The sequence below is a fragment of the Cupressus sempervirens genome, chromosome 5 (genome assembly GCF_028749045.1).
Source record: "Cupressus sempervirens isolate cs-2001-9-10 chromosome 5, ASM2874904v1, whole genome shotgun sequence".
Classification (NCBI taxonomy): Eukaryota; Viridiplantae; Streptophyta; class Pinopsida; order Cupressales; family Cupressaceae; genus Cupressus; species Cupressus sempervirens.
In genome coordinates this window covers 305,253,307-305,266,597 of record NC_143122.1, presented here as the reverse complement: position 1 = coordinate 305,266,597, position 13,291 = coordinate 305,253,307, and the positions used below count along the sequence as shown (strand labels likewise).

Below are 13,291 nucleotides of genomic sequence, written 5' to 3'. Positions count from 1 at the left end.
AATATACAAGAATATTATAATATATAGTTATAACTAACCTATAAAATGATTATCAATCTACAAATATAATCAACATTTCTATCTTAAATACATAACAATACTATCTCAAATCTAAACAGTTATTGAGAAATAAATATTAAGTATTAATAAATTGAATATACAAAACTACAAACAATAGTAACTAAAGTTGTAAGGAATTAACAATAATCTATTGTTTATTATTTCCCTGGCATAGGACCCAAACCGCACACGTCACATCCCTATCAGCATCGGATATAAAAGCGGGCAAAATGCATTGGACAAAGCATGGAGAAATAAGGAGTAATTTGTTGGGAACGTGGCACGGGAATTAAGGAGAATAGAAAACCATCGACTAGAAAATAAGAAAATGAGAGGCAGAATAAAATAAGGGTGAGTAGAATATAACTATCCCTATTGGCTGCAAGGTAATCGCTTAATAATTGTATCCCCCTCATGATTATTTCATATCCTTGACATTAGCCATAAAAAGTCCAAAGATATTTTAACTTACATTATGACTAATATTCCATGTGGCACCCGCCAAAGGAAGATGGAAGATATAAAAACATAGAGCAAATACATGGGATATATGGAGGACATTAAAAATACATTAAATAAAGGAAAGATAGTCTACATAAAAAGCATAAAGAGTAAGAATTAGTAAAAAGGTACACATACATGGTATGCTTAAATATTTACTTTTAAGGTTGGTATTAATAATTAATAATTATATATTTGAATTGAATTTGGTAATATGAGTTTATTGCTTATACTTTATCTTATTTAAAGTGACTATTTATAGAGAGAGAGAGAGAGAACTTGTAATAAGGTATATAACATAATTATGATTCATATTTATATTAAGATGCTTATGACACATATATATGTACATTTAAATTAGATATTTATTTAATCTATATTATATGATCTAATTATGCAGTATTTTTATTATTGAAAATAGAATTGCTTCCTAATGTGGCTTGTATAAATCCAATCTAATGGATCTTATCCCAGTATAGGGTGGGGGTCAGCAACCCATAAATCTTCGTGAAACAGGGTTGGACCTATAAACTTTGAGGGAGTCCATAGATGGCATGCAGGCAACTTGGATAACATATATAACCTTCGGTCATAAATCTAAATAATAATATCATTTGATAATTGAAATGACTACCATGAATATTACAATTGCTTTAAAGACATCAATCATGATTGACCAAAAAGGGGGGCATTACATTTTCCAATCCCTCCTATTTACTAAATTTGCACCTATCAAAGACCAAATGTATGAAAAAATGACATGCATTTATATTTTCAGACCCAAGTTTTCTCTTTCCTTTTCATTTGTAAAAGCAAGAAATGGGCATGGGACTTCCAAATTTTGTCTAAAACTTGTACAGGTTTGGTAGGAAACTCACGAAAATTTGACCATGACTCAGCACACGAGTCTCACATAAGTTATGCAATTCACTATTTGACAAGGGAATCTACACAAGTCTCTACATATCTAGCAGCTTACAAATGAATCCATATTTTAATACTCAAGTTTTCTCTTTTCATTTCTTTTGCATAAGCAACTAATGGGTATAAGACTTGCAAATTTTGCCTAAAACTGGTAAAGATTTGGTAGAAAACTTACAATAACTCGAGCATGACTCAGCACAATAGACTCGTGTGGGTTGTGCAATTCATTGTTTGACTTGGGAATCCACACAAGTCTCTACATATCTTAAAATTTACAGATACAAAATAGCCTTTCCTATTTTTTATTCTAAGTCTTATAATTTATTATTATTAAAAAAGAGGCATCTTTAACTTTGGTGTAACCTTCTAGAATTACTATCCTAAAGGAAATTTGACCATAAAACATCTTGCTCAAAACTTGCACCCCAAACTTATTAGAATATTGTAATGTTTCTTCAATAGTTATCATAGTTTTAGGAAGTTCCCTTTTCTGCCTTCAGTTCATGATTGCTTCATTTAGAAGCACCGTGTTTGTAAATCTAATTAAAGAGCCTTCGTCTCCTATGCATAATACATTGATTTACCATAACATGGTACAAAGCGGATCAATGAGGTTCTAGGATTCAAATCTGGAATTTTTTCGAACATTATTTATGAAAAATCATGTTAGGTTGACATCTAGGGTTTTTTGGGTAATTTTTACTTTTTGAAATTCATGTAAGGGATTTATGTGTATTCATGGTGTTTATGGTTCGTAGTCCAAGATCAAGGGTTTCTTTGTAATGCCTACCCCTAGTTTAATTTTTAGATTGTAGTGTTAGATTCTTGTAGGCTTCCAAGAGTAAGCCTAAGTCTAGGGAGAGTGGATGTAATGCCTTACCCTAGTTGACTTTTTAGATTTGTTTTGCCGGATTCTTTTAGATTTCTTTTATGTTTATGTTTATGATTATCGGCACTTGGTTACTAGATTAGATTAAATGTATTTCATATACAGTTGATATACGTGTTGAGTTACTAAGTTATTTCATGTATTCAAGATTAGTTCTATGATGACATATGTATGTTCATACATCAATTTCAGTTCTTGCATGATGTTAGTTAGATGAATGATTTATATGCAGTTATATGGATACTTACCCCTTACTTGCATGTGTATGGTGTATGTGTATGTTTTACTTTATGATTGACGTTTCTGATATGGTTAAGGGAGGAAGTCGTAGTCACCTGCTAGTCGAGATCTACACGATGCACCACTTCCTGCCATTGCCTGTTTAGTTTAGAATATATGTGTATGTACATGCTCGAATTTTATGCAGATTGCAAGTATCGGGTATCGACTTCCCTGAATTGTCAGGATGAGCGTACCCTATCACAATATCTCAATGGTATAAGTGGGGATATAATTCTTGAGTCCAAATGCTAACCTAAGCCAATTGTCCTAGAAGGTAGAACAAGTATCTGAGTTGTTTACCCGTCTAAATTCGTCAAGTGACATGAATTCATGATTCTAACCTGGAGTTTGATTATGTTCTTTGTCTTCAATTGAGTTGTCGTATTTGGTTTTGTGGGTTTGTGATGATTTTGTGTTATAATTAGATCAAATTAAAAAATAATTTAATGATTTAATTTAATGAAATTTTTATTTTAAAAAATTATATTTAATTATATTTAATTGATTGAGAAATTAATTAAGTAAAAGAATTTGTTAGTATAAATAATTAATTATCACTACACTTTACTTAAGTTTACTTAGGACAATGCATTTTTATATTATTTGTCATGTAGACACTTAGGAATATGCATAGTCATATGAGTTGTCTTGTTGACAACACAAGAGCTAGCAACTTATTTGAGCACATGGCGTCTACAATATCTCTTTTTGAGATACAACTATGTAAATTTATCCTCTCATCATCGCACAAACTCCTGTGCTCAATGGAGGATAATCCACTCGGTGGACATGCGCTTAGTTGTGATGTTTATCTCTTTGTTGACTCCTAGTCATTCTAGTTGCCTTTATACACAAGGCACTTCTAGTGTGTATTCATCAGATATCTCATATCCAATTATCTGATATCCATTATCATCTTGATCATTATTGAGATTCTCATTTGATCATCATTAGTCTCTCTTGTGCTAGTGCTTAAGCTTCTTGATCTTGGCGTTGAATTATTGCCTTAGGCATATTTTTACATGGTATCAGAGATATACCAAATTCTTACGGAATTAAATTTAAGAGATATTATTAAAGTCTAATTTTGGCGTTTTATATTTATTTAATTTAATAATAATTTATTTAGGAGTTTTATTTTAATAATAAACTCTAAATAATATTATTAGTTAAATATTATATTTAAAACATCTTGATAATTAGTTAAAGAAAGAAAGCAAATTAATTTAATAAAGATATTTTAATCAAATGGCAAAAACTTGTGCATGAAAATTAAAATATAATAATTAATAAAGGACGAAGAATTTTTGCGTGATTGCACAATCAAAACCCCATATTGGGGGAAAAACTTTTCATTAGAGGTCTAGAGTTCATTTTTCATTAACCGGGTTTGAGCAATTTCCGAGAGGAAGGTTTTTCAGAAAAAGAGGGGAATACTTGTGTGCTCCAAGCGTTTGTCGTATTAGCATCAAATTCAAGTAGAGTCTTGTGGGTTATTCGCCCAGTAGTTTTCCGTTCTTCAAATTCATGTCTTCTTCGTGTTTGGATAAATCTATTTTTCTGGAATTTTAGATTTGGTTGATACCCTCGTGTTGAAATTTTTATTCTTTGTTCTTGAATACGTCCTTGTACGAATTAATTAGATTGAAACCCTTGTATGTGAACTATCGTTCTTCGATTTAGAAATGTCTGTATACGAATTGGAAAGTAGAAAACCTTGTTTTATAAGTCAAGATTTGTATTTTGGTTCTGATAAGATTTGGAAAAAAAATCAGAATTTACTATACAAATTCGTTTGGTTGTTCGTAATCTTCCTAGTTGATCTATTACGTAATTTTGGTTTTAAAAAAAAAATACATAGATTATAACGGAATTTGCAAAGTTGTTGGGAGGGCATTGTTTTTTTTTTTTTTAATATAAAACAAATTTTATTAAAAGATGAAAACGAATCATGATCCTGCGATTTTTGTATGGATGCGGGGGGGGGGCTTGTTTTGATTTGTTTTAAAACAAAAACAAACAAAAAAAATGTTTTAGCGGGCGGGGGCCACCACTCCACCCCACCCACCTTCCTCCTTTCTCTGTGCGCCGACAACAATGTGGCCACCTACGACAAGCCTGCTGCCGACACAGCAGGGCTACCGCGACATCCCTCCAGCCTACGAACTTTAAATTTGTGGTAGGTTTTTTTTTTTAAATAGTTTTTATTTTATGTTATTAATAAATTTTAATAATTTATTAATTAATATTAATATTTGTAATATTAAGTTTTATTAATTATTTTATTAGTAATTGGTATATAATATGAATATTATTATGGTTAATAACTAGTATAGATATCTTAAATAAATCTATCTAAAGAAATGCCAATAGATATCCACTACAAAATAAAAATAATTTAATTTACTACATCTAAAATTATTTATATTTCCTTTATCTCTATTTATTTAGGCTTTTACTAACTTAAGCTTTTTATTTTAATTTCTTAAAAACTAGATGATTTATATCTCCAAAAATTATAATTTAAACAAATATTTTATATGTTATTTATTAAATTATTTTTAAAAGTATATTTTGTTTAGAATAAGATTTGAACTTTTGACATGTAGATGGTTGTCAAATTTAACATAGAAGAATAAAAGTTAACAGTAACACACTCACACCATCCTAGTGCACCCATTCTGCCATTGTAGAATGCCTATTGGCATTAATAATTCTTATTTTATTAGTAGATAAGGATTTATTTTATTAATAAAATTAAAGTAAATGATTATTATCTCTAACAATTTAATTGATTATTGTTGAATTTAAATAATATTCAAATTAAGGATTCCTAGTTTGTTAAAATATATTTGGAAAGTAAATTGATAATTGTAAATTTTGGGAACAACGATTATTTTTAAAGTAAACTCGGATTTTACTTGATGATGTAGGTATGAAAATGATTTCTACTATTAAAGGAAATTTATAACATCTTTTGATAACTCGAAAAACCTTAGATATTGTGACACTTTGTATATGAGAAAACTTGAACCTGTTTGTATAGGTCGAACTTGTCTTTTCAAACTAAACAAAATTATGAATCTATACTTGTTATGATATATGATTTCTTTGGTGTTAGATTTGGGGTTGTAACTGAAACCTTATCAGACTACAATACTTTGAGAAAACGAAAACGTGAACCCGGTTTGAGATTGAAAACTATAGAAACAGTAATACTTGGAAAAGAAAGCTGGAACCCTGGTTGTTATTGAATCTTTATGTTTTGAAAACGAAAAATGAGAACTTGGAAACCATAGTGAAAATTGAACTGTTGGGTTTTCGAAACCTAATGAGTTATGGAAGTTTCATTGTTTTGTAATTTATATGATGTGTGGTTTACTATGGTGGGTTTCGGGTTTGACTTAGCTTTGACGAAATCAGGATGTTTACCAAAGGCTTGGGGGTTTGTTCTGTGATGTTATGATGATGTTTTGTATACGATCTTTTATACCCAACCATGGTAATGTGTCATGTGCGTTTTATGATGAGTTTGATCTATTGGTGGTTATTGCTTTCTAGTGTTCTTGTGTGAAACTGAGGTGAATGGTGTGACTTATCTGATATAACCTTTGAGTCTTCGATCAATTATCTTTGGATTGCTTCCTAGTTGCTTGTATAGGACTAAGGTGATTATGTGATTTGTTTTTGGTGATGTCATGCTATGTCATGGTTTGGTTTATGTTTACTTGACTTTGGATCAATCCTGTTAGGATAATCGTATTGGTGAAATCTATGGTTATGATCAGTAATGTTTACAATATTTTTCTAGTTGCTTGTTTTAGAATTGATCAGTGATTTATGGTCGTATGTGATCTACTACTTTTACTGAGCTTAGGGTAGGTTGTTTGTATGTCATGTTGGGAAGTGGCTTGCAATGGAGGTCGAGGCCCTAAAGAGGTTGTCAGGTAACCCATTGTAGGTTATTTTAATAAGTGATTATATTTCATTAAATGGGTTGAAATAAATTAATAAGATAAGGTGCCACATAAAGTCACTAGGGTGTTTGAAGTCCTAAGGGACTGCCAGGGTAACCTTAGAGTTGACTTGTTAGTATGCCTTGTCTGTATGAAAAGATAGAGACACTAGGGGGCTGGAGTCCATAGTGGCTACTCAAGTAACCTTAGAGTTGGCTCATGCAATGACACTTGCCCACTTGCATAGTAGATTTCCTACGTGTCTTGTTGCCTCTGCGATTAGTTGATACTTGTGTCTTGGTACCCTTTGAGATAGTTTGCTTTCAGGTGATTCCTTGAACCTAGTTGTTGGTTTGGACTTGTGTTTTGTTATCCTGTTTGGGACTTGAGTTTATCTCCTCAGCGCGGTGGAAGTGGGCCATTTAGGTTCCACGAGGTCAAGTGGTAGTGCATTTTTCTTATACCATTGAGATCCAATAGTTCGATGTCGTTGTTGGAGTTCTTTGTTCTATAATACCTTTCTTTCTGATCTTGTATTTTTGTTGGATGATTATTCTCTGTTGTATTGTACTTGATTATCAAAGATCTTATGAGATGTTGTATATTATTGATGATGTATATTCTTTCAACCTTTCATAGCCTGTGGCCTGTACAATGGATGATTGTGCATTTTGATTATTGCCAAGTGGCATTCGGGATTATTATATATTATTTAAATGGCTTCATACTCGTACTTGTAGTTATTTTTTTATGTGGATGTGTTATATTTTGGTTTTAGTATTAATTAAACTTAAATGTGATTCAACGTCATGGGACCCTTAAGAATTGTAATCTGCTTTATGGTATGTGTTTATGTGTATGTTATTGCTTCCACTATTTTTATAATTGTTGTTGTATATTATCGTTTCAAAAAAAAAAGTTGACAAGCTTAGTAAAACTTTAGGTTAATTCCTTTTGGGTTCCCTAGCGGGGCGTTACATTCTTTGCTTTGCAAATTCAAGGATATTTTTTGTTCATGGGTTATTTATGCTTGTGGATGTTCCTAATGTGGTTTTGTTCCTTCCTGTGCATCATTTGTAGGGCTTGTGATATCCTTGTTGAACAAGATCATGTCAATTCTGAGTTGTTTTGCCCATGTCACACATTCTTCCTACGTTGCATTGTTTTTTCAAGCGTCTATGTTTTCTTAAGCAACTATTTTTTACGTATGTGTTTTCTTTCGTAACCTTTGGAATTCCAAACATCTTCCTATTGCACCTATGATATTTGTGTTTAAGAATCCTACGGTCTCAACTACTATGGGCACATTTCGTTTTCCTAAACTAAGATTTGCAAAATTCGTGGCTGTTTTGTGATCTAGCATCAAGGGATTTCTGATTTTTTTGCCAAGGAAAAAAACATGAGAGCAATTTTCTAATTTGTCCATAAAAATAATTGTTAGTTTTTCTAATTTTTGTCCATAAAAGATAAGTGGTGGGTTTTATATCTTTTTTCTTCTTAAACAAAATTAAGGACAGGTTTAGAATTATAGATCATTTTTATTATTATTTTCTTAAAAAAATTGAATAGGTTTTCATGGTTTTTTTGTGCAAATTTGTTTGTGGGTTTTGATTGATTTTTCTCCTCAAAAATCATGTTTGCCTTTTCCAATTTTCTTCTCAAAATCAAACTTGGGTTGTCAAGTTTGTTTCCAAAAAAATCTCTGGAGGATTTGGCAATTTTTCTCATAGAATGGTATTATGGTAATAGATAAGCTTCTATTATTAGTTAACAGTTATCTATTTGTAATCTATTGTAAATATTAGAATGTTTCTAATATTAGTTAGTATGTAGTTATTTGTTAGCTTTCTTTAGCTTTCTTTTAGCTAGAAAAGAATGTTTCTATTCTTTACGATCATTTCCTAAGGAAACATCGTTTTATTCTTTTGTATATATTGAACTCTCGGTTTCTATTAATAACAAGCAAATATTTACCAATTACTTCATAATAAATTGTGGTTTCTTATAACTATTCTCGATCACAACTAGAGTTGTTAAGGCACGAGTCTGCACAAGGGTTTGCCAATTTTACCTCAAAATTGAGGTTTCAATTTGAGAATCTCTTCTTAGTGTCTTTGTTTATAGGAAGGGACAGTTTTAGTTTCCAACATTAGGTTGGAACAATTTTGGTTATCTTGGTCATTCCAGAAGTTTTGCGTAACCATGGAAGGTCTCGGTAGCAAGCTCATTTTGCAAAGCATTTTGAAGAGAAGGGGGCAGCTTTTCAACGAATTTGTGATTAGAAGAGAGCATCCTTCGATGCATTTCTGACCAAAAGACCTGCAAATTGTCTTTTGCAAGTTTGAGAAGCTCTTTTTGGTGTCTTTGTTTACGAGGAGGGACAGTTTTGTTTTCCAAAATTAGGTTGTATGGATTTTGGTTATCTTGGTCATTCCAGAAGTTTTGCATAACCAGGGAAGGTCTTAGTAGCAGGCTCATTTTGCAAAGCATTTTGAAGAGAAGAGGGCAGCTTTCTCAACGCATTCATGATTAGAATGGAGCATCCTTCTATGCAATTGTGACCAAAAGACCTGAAAATTGTCTTTTGTAGGGTTGGTAGACTAATACCCCCTAAGGGAGGAGGGTATTAAAATATTGTAATGTTTCTTTAACGGTCATCTTAGTTGCTCTAGGAAGTTTCCTTCCCTATCTCTGATTCACTATTGTTTGATTTAGACGTCATATCTTTGTAAACCTATTTAGGGAACCTTCATCTTCTTTATTAAATACATCAATTTACCATAACAAAACTCACTATTATCTTAAGCTATGGTCCCATGGAGGGGGCTACCCAAAACATTTTGATCGATACTAGATACTTCTAAGATGATTTAGAAGCTATTACAATTAGGTGATCCCATGAATTTTAAAAGATAATGGTATTTTTACTTAGAAATTTTGTGAAGCCATTGGTCCTTGACATGTGTGTGCTCTTTAAAAAATAGAGTGACACATTCATCTTCTCTTGCGAAAACACAGAATAGAAAGAGACAAGTGGGATGTCTAGTTCTCTTGGGTACTTTTCTTATCTTCCATCTTCTAAAAGTCAAATAGGTTTTTGGATGCACACTTGAAAAGAGGTTTCCTTTTTTCGTAATTACTTAACTTTAGAGAGGAATTTGAATATTTTAATAATGTTCAACTTTGAAGAGTATTATTTAAAAACCTGTATTGCAATAAACCTCCAAGCTATGAAAACTTTAGATGCAACCTAGAACAAAACGAGATCCATTTATAGAGCAAACTCATCTTCTTAGCATAACATGTAAAAGCAAAGAAATTGAACTTTTTTCGTAATTACTTAACTTTAGAGAGGAATTTGAATATTTTAATAATGTTCAACTTTGAAGAGTATTATTTAAAAACCTGTATTGCAATAAACCTCCAAGCTATGAAAACTTTAGAAGCAACCTAGAACAAAACGAGATCCATTTATAGAGCAAACTCATCTTCTTAGCCTAACATGTAAAAGCAAAGAAATTGAATGCAAAGGCAAGATAAGGTTTCCCACATTGTAAATGTCACATAGATGTTATTGTTGATGCCAAAGGCGTATAGTCCATGCTGACACTTATGACAGTGTAAACATCCAAAATCACAATATCCAGGGAAGAAATTTGTGCATGTCATTTTGAGTTGCAGTCACATTGATTGATATGATTGCAACATCTCTGACAGTGTCGGAAGATTTCTGAAAACTTAATATGGATGGTTGGATGTTTTACTTAGACAATGAGCTTACTCTGGCAACCCTATCTTGCTCTATAGTGATTAATGTTCAGGGATGATGTCTTGCTGCTTGAGTGGAGAATACGCCTACACGAGATTCATCTATATTATGTGTTTCTGGAAGACAAATGTGGTGCAACACTGTAAATACTTTGTCAATTTGATGACAGACGGTGCAGTCAGTGTTCAGGCTCCAGTTTAATGCAGCAGGTGTTCTTAAGTTGTTTTTGCAGGAATGGAAGGAAGAATGCTCCTTGGGATCACATTTATCTCTTGTTTGAAACACATGTTTTGGTACCTTGTGTGGAGTGATATGAGAGTCTTCTAGGCCAGACCTATTTCACTTGGCCAACTTAAACGTGTCTTCTAACATATTCATATCTTCCAGAGATTGTGCAGCGATGACTGTTGAAATCAGATAGCTACATTGAGCTATACAATGTGTGTGAGCTTTTGGACCTGGCTCACTACATATTTGATTAAGAGCTCATGTTGAGAACTGACTTGCAGATGCAGTAATCTTTCTATCAAGCCAATATATGTTTGTAATTGTAACTACTAATATATTCATAGGGCTCTCTTTAACTGTTGAAATCAGATAGCTACATTGAGCTATACAATGTGTGTGAGCTTTTGGACCTGGCTCACTACATATTTGATTAAGAGCTCATGTTGAGAACTGACTTGCAGATGCAGTGATCTTTCTATCGAGCCAATATATGTTTGTAATTGTAACTACTAATATATTCATAGGGCTCTCTTTAACTGTTGAAATCAGATAGCTACATTGAGCTATACAATGTGTGTGAGCTTTTGGACCTGGCTCACTACATATTTGATTAAGAGCTCATGTTGAGAACTGACTTGCAGATGCAGTAATCTTTCTATCGAGCCAATATATGTTTGTAATTGTAACTACTAATATATTCATAGGGCTCTCTTTAACTATCTCTCATGGTAGTTGTAAGGTGAAACTGGGTGTGTACTTCTGACTCAGGATACAAGCTCATGCGAGCTAAAGGAAGATGTTGTAGATGTGCCACAATCAGAATACCAAATGAGGAGTAAGCAGTCAAATTCTGATCTTATTAGAAAATTAGAAGGTCCATCGTTCTTACTGTCGAGAGTGAAGTTCTCGTTACTGGGTTGTTGCCCAGTCACCAGGCAGGATTGGTTAACGTAATATGTGGGTTGGTGTTCAAGTGTACAATCTGAGATTGATGATGTCTCTCGTAGGTTGTCACCTACTTGTTATAAGTGAATCATTATCATTGCAAGGCTGATTCTCACCATGGCTTCCAGACAAATCTAGTATTCTTGTGTATCTGCAAATGTTTTCTCATCATGTGTTTACTGCATTTGTGAATAACACCTCCATTAAAGTTCTAAGGTAAAGGTCTACGCCCTGGGGGCCATTTTTAGGTGTTTAATCTATATACAAACATATAACACTGTTGCACATAGCCACAGGATAGCAGGGGGCCATTTATACCCTGCTATCCCCATCCCTAAAACACTCTTGCACATAGCCTCTACGTGAAACTTACAAAGCAACTGATAATCACACGGCAAGAAGACCAATAGAAAACACAAGCACTTTAAACAATGTTCGTACAAGCACCTCTAACTAATATCAGTATAAGAACTTCGAACTAAAATCAGTATATCATCTTTAGCCAACTGGTATGAAAATCTCACATGGACATTAATTCAAAAAATAGAAGTCGCAAAGATAAAGAGACGTGCAGACAAACAAGCATCTTGAAACTTTTTCGTACAAACCTTTTTAAGTAATGTCAATGTAAGCACCTCAACCAACGCGAGACACAAGGAAACAATAAAATTAAAGCAAAGGGAAACCGCTGCGCCCGCAAACACCTCTAAGCAATGTTATGGCAAACACCTCTGTGTTCTATCAGTGTAAGCGGTTCTGACGTATGTTAATACGAGCAACTCTATACCATATTATTAACAGTGTAGGATAATTAGAATCTATCACTTTCTAATTTTGCAAAATTCCATATCTTACTGCTCAAAAATGAATACTAATGCATTCCCCGTCCTAACATATTCAAATGAAAAAACATACATAGAAATGAATTGTACCTGACGAGCAAGTCTTCGGTACGCAGATTTTATATCCTTAACATTGGCGGACCTAGACACACCCAGAGTGGAATAGTAATCAGCTGCCATACAAATTGTCCTGTGTATCTTTCTGAAATGCCGCCTGTACATATTATTGCTGCTGTTTGCAAAACCCTGCCCTCTTCTTCCGCTGTATAAATTGTGCGAAGAAGCTGAATACCCTAACTGTATTTTAAGAATGCCTGAGTTGCTGCGTTTTCCGGCGGAAATTACTCCGAACGCTATTGGTGTCGATGAATTGCAGTTAAAAATGGCCAACGATGGCGCTGCACAGATTGCCATCGTTTTTTCGTTTTTTTGCCTGGAGATTTAATCGTGTTTGTTTTGGGACAGGGGCTTAAGGTTTATTAAGGTTTTATCTTCTGTATTTATTTGAGATGAGCGAGAGCAGATAATGGAAATGATAGCAGCATCAAATATTCACCAATTATTATGTTCACGGATTATTAGGGCGGTCCTTTTATCGTTTTTGTTCTGTTGAAAGAATTAGGCTACATTGTTTAGGTGTGATAAATGTGTTAATAGGGAAATCAATGGCATGATGACAAAATTAGGAGGAATCAGACTACTGAATATCTAGAAGTAGACTACAATTTTTAAGCATGAAAGGCTTAGGGGTCAAACTAATTGAATCTAATTATTTGTTATTTGTTAAAAGTGAAAAAAAATAACGTGAAAAAAATAGCATTCAATGGTTTATTGTGGTATCCATTTTAAGCAACTAAGATTTTTAAATATTAAATTTCAAATTATTTATTGTAAT

The 13,291-nt window shown here is 32.9% G+C and overlaps 1 protein-coding gene across 6 annotated transcripts in view; it reads right to left on the bottom strand.

The window, feature by feature from the left end:
* LOC149555792 (Molecular chaperone Hsp40/DnaJ family protein) overlaps positions 1 to 12,962 on the bottom strand; it is a 178,152-nt gene extending 165,190 nt beyond the window's left edge. For all 6 annotated transcript variants that reach the window (XR_016364562.1, XR_016364564.1, XR_016364561.1 and 3 more), the window contains exon 1: positions 12,487 to 12,962. Coding sequence is in view for 1 of the 6 variants with exons in the window: in XM_089829953.1 (XP_089686079.1) it covers positions 12,487 to 12,810 (324 nt within the window). In the remaining 5 variants the exon portion in view is untranslated. The remainder of the gene's footprint in view (positions 1 to 12,486) is intronic.
* Between the last annotated feature and the right edge of the window lie 329 nt (positions 12,963 to 13,291).